General features: G+C 33.2%; 2 protein-coding genes across 5 annotated transcripts; both read right to left on the bottom strand.

The window, feature by feature from the left end:
- Positions 1-860: 860 nt before the first annotated feature.
- On the bottom strand, positions 861-3,073 carry LOC105780875 (GDSL esterase/lipase At5g55050). The gene is made up of 5 exons (XM_012605407.2): positions 2,740-3,073; positions 1,992-2,125; positions 1,660-1,893; positions 1,334-1,583; positions 861-1,222 (listed from the first exon to the last, which is right to left on the bottom strand). The coding sequence occupies exons 1-5, from the start codon at positions 3,062-3,064 to the stop codon at positions 1,002-1,004; spliced, it is 1,164 nt and encodes a 387-aa protein (XP_012460861.1). The 5' UTR covers positions 3,065-3,073; the 3' UTR covers positions 861-1,001.
- An 897-nt stretch (positions 3,074-3,970) lies between these two features.
- On the bottom strand, positions 3,971-9,158 carry LOC105780838 (probable tetraacyldisaccharide 4'-kinase, mitochondrial). Of its 4 annotated transcripts, none has more exons than XM_052631391.1 (9): positions 8,946-9,158; positions 8,705-8,828; positions 7,905-8,138; positions 7,459-7,608; positions 7,104-7,313; positions 6,908-6,967; positions 5,408-5,488; positions 5,165-5,319; positions 3,971-4,397 (listed from the first exon to the last, which is right to left on the bottom strand). In XM_052631391.1, the coding sequence occupies exons 1-8, from the start codon at positions 9,116-9,118 to the stop codon at positions 5,176-5,178; spliced, it is 1,176 nt and encodes a 391-aa protein (XP_052487351.1). In that variant the 5' UTR covers positions 9,119-9,158; the 3' UTR covers positions 3,971-4,397; positions 5,165-5,175. The 4 variants fall into 4 exon arrangements, 3 of the variants coding, with proteins under 3 accessions (XP_052487351.1, XP_052487355.1, XP_012460812.1); XM_052631395.1 differs by having other exon boundaries at positions 3,971-4,362; XM_012605358.2 differs by lacking the exon at positions 3,971-4,397 and having other exon boundaries at positions 4,989-5,319.
- Between the last annotated feature and the right edge of the window lie 7,298 nt (positions 9,159-16,456).

Genomic DNA, 16,456 nt, shown 5'->3' with positions numbered 1-16,456 from the left:
GATTGACAATCTCACCTCAAGCATTATCCTTATCCTTATCATTTAAGCTATTTATTTGGTGATTAAGCTATTGATTTATCTTAGATGATAAAGTTTTATTTTGGATAATTTTTGAAGATATTTTAAGAGATATATTCAGCCTTTTACTAAGTTTTATGTCTATCAAAACTTTGCTAAAGGGATTTTTATGCTAGTGTGTTAGACACTACTTGTTTAGATATTTTTATGGAGAGAGATTGTATGTAATGTGAGGTATTTGGGGAGAGAGTTGTAACAGTTCAAGTTCAATTTTGGGGTTGCAGTTATCCCATGGAAGAGGGTAGGTTAGGCTTAAACCAAGAGTTGTATTGTCTGAATTGTTGAATGAAATCATTCTCTAAGCGAGACTCTGTAGAATAGGATTGGGAAACTCGAACTGTTTTAACAAATATCATCTGTTGATTCTCTCTTTACTTATCTCTTTGACTCGTGTTTTGGATTTGTGCTTATTTTTCTCATTGTTTTGCTTCTTGTGTTGATGTGCTTAAACGGTTCTGCCCAAACCTTTGTTCAAACATCTGTTTGAACATTGAATTGAACATAGAACAAATCGAAGGTTCTAATAAGTTTTATATCGAGATTGAGAGTGCAAATAAATTTATTACTTGGTTTGTTAAAGAGAAAGGCTTAGAGCTGAATAATCTAAATCTTTTAATATAAAAGCGTGGTTCCTATATTGAATTGTCATAAAACTTAATAACTAAACAGCTTAACATGCATTAATTGGATTTGAGATTCTTATTTTTTTTGTGACGTTAATGTTCTGTTTAGTATTTCATGTATTTGACATAAATTTTGATATGCTAATAAATGACGTCATATAAATCTTGAAATATTTGTATATTTATATTGTACTCGTGTAACTATTTTATGTTATATCGTTTTTAAAATTGTGATGTTACATCGCAACCAAACTATCTACTTCTCTTAGTACTGTAAGCGATTGATAGTTGAGTATAAGTTCAAGCAGAAACTAGTTGCCTAACATTCATTGGGATACAGTATTGTGAAGGGCCATCAAAAAGAGTATCCACAAAAATCCTAGCCGTCGCCTCAGTTGGATGATACAGATCCCAAAAAACATGATCCTTCCTATTGGAGCAATATTTCGAAATGGGCATACAAGGGACTTTAGCTTTCAGATCCCCAAGCCCACAACAGGCACTTTCTATCTCATTGAACCCTGCAACCATAAATTGAAAAATCTCAAACCTTTTAACAAAACCTAAAACAATTAAATGCCCCCCCAAAAAACTGCATAAATTAATTAAACCACAAGTTATATATATAATACCATAAGAAGATGGTTTTTGGATGACATTTTGCATGATACTATAAGTATCAAAGTAAGAGTAGTTTATGCCTTGACGCTCTGATTTTAACCCTTTCAACATTGCCTTCAGCTCTTCATTGTACTTGACAGACCAAAAATTGCATTCTTCATTGCATTCATGGGTTTTGTTTTTAACCCTTTCTGCAGGAATACACCCTATCACTCCGACACCAGTTAAAACGAATTTACGTGCACCGGTTTCGTATAGTCTCTGCCAAAAGAATAGTGAAATTTTAGGATCAAGTTTCACTATTTTTTTCCAATGCAAATATCACTTATTTAGTTACCTTGAGTTGTCCTTTTAGGGTGTTGGCCATCAAGTCCACAAATTGTTGTGGGGTGCTCTTCTTTCTAAGATCAGACGATCCAAAATAATCTAACATGTCATTGCTACCGATAACAATGGTGAAAAGGGCTTTTGAAAGGTGCTTTTCTGCACCAGATGGTCCCATTTGTTGCACCAAACTTTTATATACTACAATGTAGTTGTCCACTTGTTTTAACAAAGGAATGGATTGACCCTAGAAATTTGGCAAACCATGTGTGAAACTACAAACCCTAATATAGCTACATTTGAGAAACAATTGATTCGTACACATGACATTTATTAGAGACTTACGTAAGTTTGATCCGTGCCATTGAAGATTCCGGCACCACCTGAGGCGAAGCTAACGCCGTTTATATATGCTGATTCATCTGTCTTCTTTAACAAAGAAAGATAGGGTGGTGAACTTGGTAACCCTAATTTTTCGGCTGCGCAAATAACAATATTATATAAATGGAACAATGTGAATACAATAAATCTAATACTAAAGGTGAAGTAATTCTTAGATGTTTTTTCTTATTTCATGTGTGTCTTCAAGTTGGGAGATAATAGATCAAATATTTTCCGAGTTGAAACGACTTTTGAGATTCACAAATATTTCAAACATTATCTGTAAACTAAGATATTCGTTAAACAGATCAATTATTTTAATAAAATAATTACAATTTCCAACCAAGGATAAAGCTGATGAGCATCTGAATGATATAGCTTTGTTTTAATATTACTATTTATGAATCTTATTCAACTTTTTATACGTTCAATCAATACTCTTTTAACTTTTAAGTGATTCAGCCTTTTTCTTTTCTTTTTTAATTCATAATTGTTATTAAAGCAATAAACCCATATCTTCAACCATACAGTTAAAATTCAATTGATAAATATTTAATCGAGAAAAGAGTAGTTAAAGAAAGAAAGAAAAAGAAAAAGGTGATTAATTAAATTTAATTTGCATGGCTACTTATCAGTAAATTCGTAGTGCCTTACATTGAAACTTAATTCAATTATCATCCAAAAACTCATCCCAGTTGTGAAGATTACTTACCAAGCAAATCAGCTGCATTCTTGCCATTACTAAACCTCCCCGTTGGTTTCTTGGTTGGAAAATCGATTCCGTTGTGAGGAAAATCTGCTTTTGCAATGGAAACCGGAAGGTAATTGTTGTTCCCTACATCAACCAACGAATCCCCGAAAACAAACACCGCCGGCACCATTTGAGCTCTCGAAAACTCCATTCTCAAACTCAATAAACAAAAGAATAACAAAAACAACAACAAGTTCTTCACCCTAAAACCTCTACCATCATCCATTCCTTTATTGAAGAAAAAACTTTGGTTTAAAGTGGGGAGATGAAGATGTGAGAGTTTCATATTCTTTTATAGACAGTGTGGGGTTGAGGACGGAAGAGAGTGGGGCTCTATTCTTTTGAATAAAAAATTATATTAAATAAAAAATATTTAATATAAAAATTTGATGATTATTGATAGAGAGTGGATGAAACATGTTAAGAAGTTATGTAATAAAATAAAAAGGAATGAATGGGATGCTTTAAGAATATAAAGCTGTAAGCGTCTGTAAGTTGAGTTGGATGGTGTGTGAACCCACCAAATTGATTCAGACAGAACCCAATGAGTGGTAAGACAGAGAACAAACTCATTCAGTTCAGGTGTGGATCCCATTTTCCATTTTCCATCCATTCGATTCATGGTCACGTTCCATGTCTCAGCTTTTATTTTATTTTAAAGCTGGAAATAGAGATCATAATAAGCAATCGAATGGCACCGTCCCATACTCGAACTACTTTCCACTTTTTAATTACTTTCTTAGGATTATTACCCATACTAATTAATAATCAACCATTTTAAATTAGATTTAGTTCACACAATTAATTTGGCTATAGATTGATGCCCAAACTCCGAAGCTATTCAATGATTTGTGTGGGTTCTTTGTTAGCTACTATAATGAATTCTAGCTATAAAAAACAGAACAAATAAATCATATATATTAACCCAAAATTAATTTTAAGGCCGGCAAAGCATAAGATATTAAATACTGCTATTATAATGTTTGATCTTATTTGACTCAACTCTAATTTATATAGTTTTATGCATGGACAGTGAATCAAAAATGGCACATCATTGAAAATGAAGGTATATTTATTTCTAAAAATTTTAAATGATGTGTCATAATCTAGTTCATAGAATTATATAATATATTATCAGGGTTGGGAGTCAGCTGAATGAAGAACATGAATGAATAAATAAAGAAGCAAGAAATTTGACCAAATATCTGTTATAATTGAAGAAAACCATTGTTCTTTTATGGACAAAATGAAATTGGAAAGCTGGCACAACCCCCCACTATAACCATTGATCCACAACGGCAAGTTGGTTGGTGGAAGGCTAGCCAGTGGAGACACTTTGACGCAGCTCAATGAACAATAGATGGGACCATGGTTTTTATCTATTGATGGTCTGATGTACCACCACAAATGAGTGCTTTCAAAGGATAAGAGGCGTGGAGCTCTTTGCAACATAAAGATGCCAAATGGATCACCACTGACTCAACCTATCTCACTTGCGTTCACGCTTTGTTTCAAGCCCTCTTGATTGTCTTCTTCCTACATATCTGGAGAACTCGACAAAATCTTTGCGTCTATGCTATTTGTCTTGTTTTGGTGCAGGGCCAATACAATTAATTTTTCTTGTTTCAAAGGGAATTTTTTTATGCATAAGAATAGAACCATAAGGGCAGCACTATATTTACAATCATGAAAAAAAAACATTCAAATTCATGATATTTCTAACCCTACTTGATTAATTTCCAACATGCAATGAACATATTTGGTATGTGCTAATACTAAATATACTTTTAACCAAATCCAAAATCAATGCAAAATAAAATAAAATGGTAGAAACTAACATAATTTTCATAAATCCTAAAGTACAAAATTCATTGTTTCATACGCATGATAAAGTTGGAGACGATGATTTCAATACAGTAACCCTTTAAAAAAATGGTTCCGAGTAATTTCAAAATTTACTCTTGAACAAAGTCAAAAATTTGAACCTAAATTGCCTAAATCAAGGCCTTCATGGGAAAATAGCAAATCTTGGCCTACTTACAGGTGACTGTGTCTAGGATAGAAGGCCCAAAAACAGTCCAAATCAGTCCATCTGAATTTTGACTATGAATAATAGTTCAGTTCGGTTCAGTTTAGTTTAGTTTAGTTTAGTTTTAAAAAAAAAATTCGGTTAATAAGCAATATTTTAGTTTTTTAAAAGCTCAAAACCGAAATCAAATAGGTATTCATATAATTGGACCAAATATACTAAAACCAAAACCGAAACACTATGGTTCAAAACTCTTTGAATGTGTCATTCGTTCAATGTTCATTCAAGCAACTTCAGCCACAGCATGCATAGCATAAGCAATTACTATGGTGTCTAAAAGTTGAATGTAATCTGCACCTGATACGCATTTACACTTCCAGTAGCTCCTTCAATAACGACTTGAAGCTATCCTCATTGCAGCCGTTACAAGGTATAATCTGCATTTCAGAACAGAGTACCAGAACTTTGAAAGGATGCAAATGTTTCAGAATCTCAGGGTCTCGATCATAGTCCTGGTATAATAGAGTTTAACATGATTAAAGGATTCGTATCAAGAGAAACCTTCTGTATGCATCAAAGCCAGCTTTCTCGGTTACTCACTTTTTCTGTAACTATAACAATTGGCTTATAACCAAACTTGTCCTCGAGTTGTCTAAGCCGCCCTCTCATCATATGAATATCCTAGGTTTCATCGACATCACGAAACCAGAACATGATTGCATGGAAAATAGATCTAGGGATATAAAGAATGAAACGGCAGACTAAAATGATCAGTTAGGAGTCTAATAAGGTTTGTGTCTTTTATCCATTGTTCTTGCTAGGGGTGAGCATTCGATCGAATCGAATCGAAAATTTTCGAGTTAATCGAGTTTTCGAATCTCATTTTATCATCTTAACTTTATTTGAAGTTTTCTCGAATCGAGTCGAGTGAGATGGAATTCGAATCGAATCGAATCGAATATATTTGTTCGAGTTAAATTTTAAAAAATAATTTTGGGTCCTTGTAACCATTGTCACCCATCGTAATAAAATTTGTCCACCTTAATCAAATTTTTATTAACTTTCATCACCTCATAATTTATTTATTAATTTTTATATCTTGGTTAGCTTATTTGTTTGCTTAGTTGTTTCAATTATCTTCGGATACTTGTCACTATGTATTTTGGAATTAAAAATATATTAAATATAAAAATATGATTTTTAATAAAATTTATTTTAAAAATAAAATTTGAAATTGATACCAATATAAAATTTTAACACGAATATTTTATGGCATAATTAAGAATTCAATTTTAATATAAATATTCAATATGACTAAACAATTCAATAATATAAATAATATAAAATGTGAAATTTAATTTAATAATATAAATAGTATATATAAATAAAATTATTACTATTTATGTTTAGTGATTTTTTGGATAATTTTGATTTTTATTTGAGAGTAAAGGGTGAGAAGTAAAAGTTTAGGGGAAAATAAAAGTTTTGGGGAATAAAAGTTTGAGGAAAGTAAATAAGGGAGTAAAATTTTGAAGGAAAATATTAAAAAAATTGGAGGGGGAGGGTTTGGGGTAGATGGGAGGTGGGATGGGAAGAGAATAAAAGTTTTAGGGAAAAGTGGGAGGAGTAAAAATTTTGGGGAAAATAAAAAGTTTTGAGGGTTTTTGAGAGTAAAATTTTGAAAAAAAAATGAATGGAAGAGTAAAATTTTGGTAGGAAATGGATTTTGGGTAGATTGGGGGGTTGGGAGGAGGAGTAAAAGTTTTGGGGGAAAAGTGGGAAGGAGTAAAAGTTTTGAGGGAAAAGTAAAAAAGTTTGGGAGTTTAGGGTAAAACTGTAAAATATTATAGTTTGATATTCGAATTATTCGAATTATTCGAGTTATTCGAATTCGAAAACTCAACTCGATTCGAACTCGAAATTGAAAAAAATTGAGTTGATTGAATAACTCGATTAACTCGAATAACTCGATTCGTTTAACTCGAAATTCGAATTTTTTTTCGATTTTTTCGAGTCGAATCGAATTTTGCTCACCCCTAGTTCTTGCAAAGAGATTAAAGTTGTCTCCAGACAAGTTTAAATGAAGGAGGAGCACTGTACCTTAAGTTGAAATGAGTAATGGTCACTGAAGTCAAATCGATCGACAAATAATGGTCCTATCTGCAGCAAGTTATTGAACACAGTAAAATTCCTTTATAGAGATGAATATGAGAAGAAATAAGTGATGGAGAAGAGACTCTCCATTATGCATCACATGTTAACTAAACCGGAAAATAAATAACATTAATAGTAATACCTTTTCCATCGCCCGCACAAAAGCATAGGGAGAACCGATTGCAGAAACACATAAGACAACTGCATCGAGCACAGCTCCCAAATGCATCTTTGTGCTTATATTTCTCAGTTCAAAGAAATATGAGGGAGTCATTCTGGTGTAAAAAATAGGAAGTGACTCCTTGATTTCTTGAACCACTAACTTGATATCTTTGAGCTTTTGTTCCAACACCTGCATGATTTTAAGCATGAGCTTTTAGTCAACTCCTTAACATAGTCCACCTACAAAAACATAAGCCAAAATATGCAGAAATTTTATTGAAGAATGAGAAATTATCTTTTAGAAAAGTACAACTTGAAAGATCAGTTCATCATACCAGGTCAGCATGATGGACTACAGCAATATTGGCACGTTTGATTGCTATTAAAGGTTCTCTTAAGGGTCCAAGAGGAAGTAGTTTGCAGTTTCCCCAAGGCATTAGTCCGTTAATCATTACAATCTCTAGGTCACGACATAAGCTCCAATGCTGCCTTCCATACACATGAGATGATTACTTATCAGCATATAAATGTTTTTTTGCTTAAAAATTACCCAGATAAAGGGAAATGCAGAAACTAAATATAAAAGCATATCAAATCCTAAAACAAGAACTGCTGGCATAAAAATGAATTCATCAGCTTAGCAAGAAATAGGGAACTACCAAGAGAAGTTATTTGGCCATATAATTTCTTGTTAATATACAAAAACTAGCTAAGAGATAATTACTACGTAATAAGACATGCAATAGAACAATGCGTACGAAAGAAACTGTCATACTCATACCTGCATACCATCGTCTAAAACTGCTGCACCAATTTTTTGTGAACCAACATGACTTCCCATTTTTGGGTCAAGATAGGTTCTCTCAAAGAATTTACTACCACGGTAATCAACATATCCATATTTTTCAAAGAACAAATTGGCAGTGGCCACCCGATTTGCACCTACACCAACTTTTACAGGTCCCCCAAGTAGATGCCTTTTTAGCATTTTAGCTTCATCTCCACCGGCATAGCCCTTCAAGAGAACCAAATTTTATAATAGAATTGCAAATTGAAAGTGACAATAACCGAGATAAAAGTTAGCTCTATTCTTGGCCGCTAAACATCGAAATTCAAAACTCAAAACAATTAGAATCCACTCAAACTTACTTAAACCCAATGGCCAATCTTCCACATCAAGAAACCGATATAAATATTACAGCTACAAAGCACCAACTATCTCAATGGCTGAAAAGCAAGCAAAGCAATCCCTTAAGGTTGCCAAAACCTGGGTCAACCTTACCCAGTTAGGACCTATACCGATACCGAAACCCAAAATTATCCGCACCCAAATCAGCATAAAGCCTAAAAACCCCCCGGGAACAAGACTTCAAACCCAACCTGATCAGTACATAAATCGGCAATATAAAGGTTACCAACCCGACCCGATTTTATTTGAAAAGGTTGATGATGCAATTCCAAATAGACTCATATTCAAACCCATTCAGACCCCCTAACCTACCATATGAAGAATCAAGTACAACAATGAATAGTGCAAAAAAAAGTACAAAAATGAAAATAATTGAGGAAAAAACAGAATACCCTCGTCAAAATGAGAGGTGAAATTCCATAATCAGCTAAGCGTTTAGCTATGAACTCAGCCATTGGGGTCTTTCCATTTCCTCCCCACGTCAAATTCCCAACACTGATTACCGGCACTGGCAACCTTCAAAAACAAAAACCCAATAAATTAAACAAAACAAACGAATAATTAACTTGAAGATAATGTCCTCCAAACTAAGCTTTAATATATAATTAATGAGGGGGAGTGTGTCATATGGACCTGTTCTTAGAGAAGAAACCAGAGCGGTAAAGAGACTGACGAATATAGAGAAGGGCGCCGTAGAGAGACGAAGCTAAGGAGAGGAAAGGAATAAGCGAGAGATGAAGCTTGGAAAACTTAGCTTGGTGTCGGTAGTAGGCGATCTCTTTCACTGCTTGCTTCAGTTTCTCCATTATTGGCAACCAAAGGAATGAACACTAAACAACACTGGAAGAAGAGGGAAACCATGGAGGGAATAGTGGAATAGAGGGTAGTTTTGTCAATGACGTACAAAAGGTTTAAATTTGCCCACAGTCCCTGTAGTTTAACGAAATTTAAAATTTAATTTTCGTAATTTAGACATTGAATCTCCAACGATAATTCTGTTCAATTTCGTGTGTACATGTGACAATTATTAATAAATAAATAAATGAATAATTTTTTAGCATTCAAGGATCATACTTTTTGTTAATTTAGTATTTATTTTTAAAACCATAAAATCTAAAATCTAAAAATAAAATATTTCAATACTTTTAATAAAAAATAAGAAATAAGAAGTAATTAAATTAAGGTATATTTTTTAGATAAATTAGTGTTACTAATATAATAATTAATTAATTTAAATAAACATAAGTGATATAATTTTTATTTTCAGTAAAAGTAGAATAAATTTTATCGTTAATTAAAAATGAAAAAGGTCCTAAATTTATGTATACTTGAACCCAGGTCTAACTATTACTTAAATTTAAACTTTAAAATCTTTGTTTTTAACTTTCCCATTTAAAACTAATTTTCTCTCATTTTTCAAAAATTAATTTTTAGTTTTTCTACTAAACACATTTTGTTTAGGCAATTACGTCCTAAGTTGACTAAGGAGAATCAAAGATTGAGGGCTACATGCATCATAAATACTGAGCTTTATCAATATTTGCATGACTGGTAACTCTTACACGTCAGCATTTGTTGATAGCAATTTGTATAATTTTGACCATAAATGTTGTATTTTTGTATAATATTCATTCCTATCTTTCTTTCTTTATATAATATTAAGTTAAGGTTAAATGGCTATATGATAAGAACTCTAATCATCCGTCCGTTCAACTTAAAATCAAAATTTGTTTATGTCAAATCTTTAAATCAATTTAGGTTTACCTACCTAAATTAAAATTAAAAGTTTAGAACCCACCCCAATTTAAAAAAATTATAAAACCCACATAACCTAAAAACATTTCTTTCTTTTGTTAGTGTTCTTAAGGACAGAAGGAGATAAACAACTCTGGGCGACATCCATTTTCGATTACACCGATCAAGACGAAATCACTTCTAAAGTAGTGATTCTTCCACGGCACAATGATTGCTTTATTTATTTACACTTAGTTTAGTTTTCTGTCAATCCTAACACTTTTATTTACAGTAATATATTTCCAACACATAAAAATATTTACAATCACGGTTGTTGCCCCACTAAAATCTTAAAATAAATGTTCCGTATTTATGTAATTACAAGAATTTAAAGAAAATATTAATAACCATTTCATTTTAAATCAAGAAAATCCACATTCCATTCACAAAATAATCTATAATAATTACATATTGTCGAAACCTTTTTTTTTTTAAATCGACTTATATTTTGAAAACGAAAATGGGAGTCGCCATCAATCCTTTTTTATTGAGTGTTATCGGATCACCTCGTAATTTGATCATTTTAATAAAAGTTTAAATTTACTAAAACGATGGTTTTTTGTCTACAAAATCCAAGAAATGGGTTCGGGAGTTGGTTACGCACGATGAATGATTAACACCCTCGTAACGCCCAAAAATAATAGCTAGTTGATTAATTGATGTCTTAGTGTCGAGAATTGAAAATTTGAAAAGAGTTTACAACATGATCCCTTTTTGTATTAAGGTATTACCTAACTAAAGTAATTTTCACGAAAAGGGTTTATTTCAAGTTAATCGAGAAGAAAGAATCATGTCCCATAAGTTAGGACACAATCCCTAAAGAATCATGTCCCATAAGTTAGGACACAATGCCTTAAATCCTCGAAAACGAGAACAAACGCCAAAATCTTATTTTTTTTATTTATTTTAAAGTAGATATTCGACTATCTCGGTTTTAGAAAGAAACCATATTTCGTAAGTTAAGAACACGACTTTTCTAATTCCAAAATAATGAACATTACCTTGATTTAAATTTTTTTTCTTTTTTTATGCATTGTGCAAAGAAGAATGCAATATTTAAAGTAATGTGTATTTAGCTTACTTGGGCATAGCATAAAAATGGATAAGTACATTTAAACACAACTCGTGACATTGTTATAACAAGATAAAATAAAAGAGAAGCATATAAAAATGAAACGATGATGCATGAAAAATATAAAATGTCATACTAACAAATGACAATGATGTAACTATGATAGTGATAAAACACCAATTTGTAATGACGATGGCAAAGATCATATTACAATTATTATTCTAATACTAATAATAAATAATCGAGGAAAGGTAAATAATAATAATGATAATAATAATAACAATAATAACGAGAACAATAAATATGCAAATAAATAAAATAAATAAAAATGTAAGCAATTTAATTTTTAGGTATGTATACAAAATAAAGAAGTAAAAATATATAAATAGATAATAAAATAGTAATAATAATAATAATAAAGGCACAAAGAAGAAAAAAGAAAACCAGAAATAAATACTTGATAAAAGAAAATAAAGAAAAGTTAAATATAAAAATGAAGGAATAACAAAGAAATGAATAAAGGAATTAAAATAAAAAGTAAATAAATGAATAATATATAAATAAATAAGTAAATAAGTAAGTAAATGAATAAAATAAAAGGAATAATAAATAAATAAATAAATAAAAGGAAATAGTTTACAAAAGGGTGAAAAATAAATGACTAAATTGTAATTTAAATGAAATTAAAAGGATAAATCAAAATAAAATAAATAATAAAGGACTAACTTGTAACACGTGAAAAAGAGGAGGGACCAACTGGAAATTATTCCTAGACCCTCAAATGCACCGTTCCATGAGGGACTAAAATGAAACAAAGTCAAAATCACAAGGTAAAAATAAAAAAAAAGAAAAAAAATGGGACCAGATTGAAAACCACCTAAAAAGCGGAAGGACTAAGAGTGCAAATATCTCCCCAAGAAAAGCACGCGGATCCTAGGGGTGGTTCGGGTCGGCCCCAAAACAATATCATTTAAGGGCATTTTAGGCCTGGACGAAACGACACCGTTTCACCAAACCTATTTAAGTTAAAATTTAAAAAAAAAAATCATTTCACTACTGTTTTTAAAAACAATGCTTTCTTCTATTTTTTTCTCTCCAGGGCTCTCCATGTCCGGCCATGGGAGCCACTGCCAATCCGCTGTGGCCACCAGTCGTCGGTGACGGTGACCGCCGTTTCCGGTTGCTAGATTTCACGAAAAATGCCTATTTTAGCTGTTTTGTCTCCCCCAGCCCCGATCTGAGGCTAAAATCTCCAAAAGCCCACTGAAATACTAAAAAGAGACCAAAAACCCTTCGATTTTCCTGGGTTTCGAGAGGCGTCCAGCACTTTCCTACCTGATGAGGTCCTCAAGCAAATCGAAACCGATTCGGAGGCCATGTGCCGAAAGGAGCCGTCCTTCATCGGAGACAGCGTCCTCACCCACCTTGACAGTGGAATACGAAGCAGTGTTCAAGTAAAAAAACTTCTATTTATTTTATGTTTTCTTAAACAAAAAATAACAGATAAAAAAAACAAGTCACCTTCGAAGTTTGTATTCTATTTTTTTTTTGTTGATTGTTCTTTTTGTATTCGATATCTGTTTTTTTTCAAAAAAAAACCTCCTTGTTCAATTTGTTTTCAGACTTTTTATAGCCGAATTTCAATATTATTTTTCTATTTTTTTCTATTGTTTCGTACTGTTTCTTGCATGTTATTACGCTTCTTCTGCCCTTTTTTTTTCTTTTTTTTTGCAGGTGGTGATTGACAATGACGATGGTAGAGACGAAAAGCCTCGGGCGGCGTGCTTGCGAAGGGATAGGAGGCGGCGTGAGAGAAGTGGCGCCAAAAACCCTGGGGTTTCTGGCTATTCTGAAATAGTTTGGGCCACTGAGCCTTTAGGTTTTTAAATTTGGGCCTGATTTTTTTTTTGTAAATGGACTGCTGCAATGGACTTTTGATTTTTTGGCTAAAATTTTTGTTTTATTTTTTTGTAATCTGGGCCTTGGGGAAATTAGGTCATTACAGTTGTCCCTCTTTATTTGTTGTCGTGTAATGAGAATAGAGTAAAGACTTTTAATAATGACAAATTTTGTCTGATCTCACTGAATCTCGACCTTTTTGGTGCTGCTCTTTTTCAAGTAACTTCATTTTAACCCACTACAACTTCAGAGATATAGGATTTGTTGCTTCTATCTGCTCCACTGCAACTTCAGGGAGATAAGACTTGTAGCTTCAATCTACTCCACTGCAACTTCAGGGAGATAAGATTTGTAACTTGTAGCTTTAATCTGTTCTACTGCAACCTCAGGAAAATAAGATTTGTAGTTTCAATCTGCTTCACTGCAACTTGAGGGAGATAAGATTTAAAACTTGTAGCTTTAATCTGTTCCACTGCAACTTCAGGGAAATAAGATTTGAAACTTCAATCTGCTCCATTGCAACATCAGTGAGATAAAATTTGTAACTTGTAGTTTTAATTTGTTCCACTGCAACTTTAGGGAAATAAAATTTGAAGCTTCAATCTGCTCCACTGCGACTTCAGGGAGATAAGATTTGTAACTTGTAGCTTTAATCTGTTCCATTGCAACTTTAGGGAAATAAGATTTGAAGCTCCAATCTGCTCCACTACAACACTAGGGAGATAAGATTTGTGGCTTTAATCTACTCCACTACAACTGTAGGGAGATAAGATTCGCCACGATGACTTCAAACCATCCCACTATAATTTCAGGGATATAGGATTTGTGGCCCACTGATCTGTTACACAATTCTCCAGGAAACATGACCTGTAGAATCCATTTCATAGGCCTATATTTATGCCAAGCGATTAGGATGTTATGATCAGAATGAATCAAATGCTCCTAACTAGATGTATATGAATAATATTTGCATGCATGCAGACTGTCATTTTTTTTAGAGTGATTCCCTTTTTAATGCTTAGGTAGTCATTACTCATTGTTTGTCAAGGTTCCATCACTGATGTATTATCATGCCTTCTTGTTCAGTTCTGGTATCTTTGACAGGAAATTCGAAAAAGTAATCATAATTTAACCATTTGTTCCTCGATATTTCTAACCCTTAGATTTGGTCAGTTCTAACTAGTAGTCCTGTTTCAGGTTCTTGTACCTTTTAGAAACCTTTCAGAGCAACATGCAAAAACTCTTTTACTTGAATATGATTAGTCCATTAATCGTTATTTCAATGAAAAATGCTTGAAAAAGATTGTAACAATGGAAAATATTGAAATTTATTGGGAGCAAAGCTCGAAATAAATAGATTAATCAAAATAGCAAGCGCTGCTAAAATACAAAATGAGTAAGATGAAAACAGATGCCCCAAATATCGTAGCATGAGCTTCTCTGCACAAGCTTCTTGAGGACCATTTTGAGCTTGATATGTGTTTGGGAGATCTAGAGTATTTTGTTGATGCCCCAAGATGTAACATTTCTCCTTCAGAGAATACCTAAGCACCACATTCTCAATCTTCGATCTAAATTTGAGCTGCCTTTTTTCGAGTTTTCAACTCAAATCCTTTTGGTCTCAATGCGCCCTTTGCGAGTTTTCGCCTTGGCCTCTCCTCATTTTTTTCTTAGGTGAAGTATTTCTTAACTGAATCTAAATTTACAGGATTAGGCAGGTTTTTTCCATCCATCTCGATCAAATTCAGTGCTTCTCTAGAAAAGGTCTTCTTTACCACATAAGGTCCTTCCCAGTTTGGCATTCACTTTCCTCTAAAGTATTTTTGTATGAGAATGATTTTTTTCAATACCAGGTCCCCCTCATGGAATTCTCAGGGGCGAACCTTGTTGTCATAAGCTCGCATCATTTATTTTTGGTACATCTGACCATCATGGATAGCTTTCAACCTCTTCTCTTTAATCAAGTTCAGCTGATCATATCGAGATTGGATTCATTCTGCTTCATCTAACTTCAACTCTGACAAAAATCAGAGAGAAAGAATCTCGACTTCAATGGGCAAAACCGCCTCCATTCTATAGACCAATGAGAAAAGCGTTGCCCCGATGGAGGTCCTAACAAACGTTCGATAAGCATAGAGGGCAAATGATAACTTCTCATGTCAATCTTTATAAGTCTCAGTCATTTTTCCCACGATCTTCTTAATGTTCTTATTGGCTACCTCCACCGCACCATTCATTTTTGGGCGATATGGTGACAAGTTGTGGTGTTTGATCTTGAATTGACTAAGACCTCCGCTATCATGTTGTTGTTCAAATTCAATGCATTGTCAGATATAATCCTTTTTTGTATCCCATACCGACATATGATCTCTTTCTTCAAGAATTTGCTGATTGCCTACTTCATGACATTGGCGTAAAAAGTGACCTCTGCCCACTTGGTGAAGTAATCAATGACTACAAAGATGAATCGATGTCCATTGGAAGTTTTTGGCGAGATCGGCCCAATGAAATTCATGCCCTACATAGAGAAAAGTCATGGAGAAGTCATAACATGAAGAGGTGAATGAGGCACATGAATTTTGTCTCCATAAATTTGACACTTATGACATCTCTTGGCATAACTAATACAATCCCATTCTATGATGGATCAATAATATCCAAATCTAATGATTTGTCTGGCCATTGTAAAACCATTAGCATATGTTCCGCAGACACCCTCATGGACTTTTTCTAAGATTTTCTTAACTTCAACAGCGTCCACATATCTTAGTAGCACATGATCATTTCTTCTTTTGTATAGGATCTCCCCATCTAAGACATAGTCATTGGCCAGTTTTCTTAACGTCCTTTTATCATTCTCAGTTGCTTGATTAGGGTATTCACGATTCCTCACATATAGCAGTATATCGTGGTACCAAGAGTGATCATCCTTTTCTTCTTCCTCGATATTGTAACAATGAGCTGGAGCATCATAAATACTAATCTAGATACGTTTTACATCCTCTTGTTTGTTTACTTTGACCATGGAAGCTAAGGTAGCCAAGGCGTCAGCTATTTGATTTTCATCTTGCGGGAGGTAGTAAAAGGTGATGTGATCAAACTCTTTAATTAACTCTAGGACCAGCCTTCTATACTCAATCAACTTGGGATCTCTTATCTCCCATTCACCTTTAAGTTGATAAACCACTAGTGTAGAATCCCCATATACCTCCAGTACTTTGATCTTGCGTTCTATGGCTGCAAGGATACCCATGATGCTTGTTTTGTATTTCGTCATATTGTTCGTGCAATCAAAATCCAATTTACTAGTAAACGGCACCGTTTCACCAGGCCTATTGAAGTTAAATTTTTAAAAAAAAAATCATTTCACTATTGTTTT

The sequence above is a fragment of the Gossypium raimondii genome, chromosome 1 (assembly GCF_025698545.1).
Source record: "Gossypium raimondii isolate GPD5lz chromosome 1, ASM2569854v1, whole genome shotgun sequence".
NCBI lineage: Eukaryota > Viridiplantae > Streptophyta > Magnoliopsida > Malvales > Malvaceae > Gossypium > Gossypium raimondii.
Note: the sequence above shows the minus strand (reverse complement) of the source record. Positions and strands in the feature narration are given on the sequence as shown.

Coding starts and splice junctions, on each gene's coding strand:
- LOC105780875 (XM_012605407.2), bottom strand. CDS start 3,064: ATGAAACTCTCACATCTTCATCTCCCCACTTTAAACCAAAGTTTTTTC. Junction 2,126..2,739: donor GAATGCAGCTGATTTGCTTG/GTAAGTAATCTT, acceptor TTATTTGCGCAG/CCGAAAAATTAGGGTTACCA. Junction 1,223..1,333: donor CCAAAAACCATCTTCTTATG/GTATTATATATA, acceptor TTATGGTTGCAG/GGTTCAATGAGATAGAAAGT.
- LOC105780838 (XM_052631391.1), bottom strand. CDS start 9,118: ATGGAGAAACTGAAGCAAGCAGTGAAAGAGATCGCCTACTACCGACAC. Junction 8,139..8,704: donor CACCTCTCATTTTGACGAGG/GTATTCTGTTTT, acceptor GTTCTCTTGAAG/GGCTATGCCGGTGGAGATGA. Junction 6,968..7,103: donor TTGTGCGGGCGATGGAAAAG/GTATTACTATTA, acceptor AACTTGCTGCAG/ATAGGACCATTATTTGTCGA.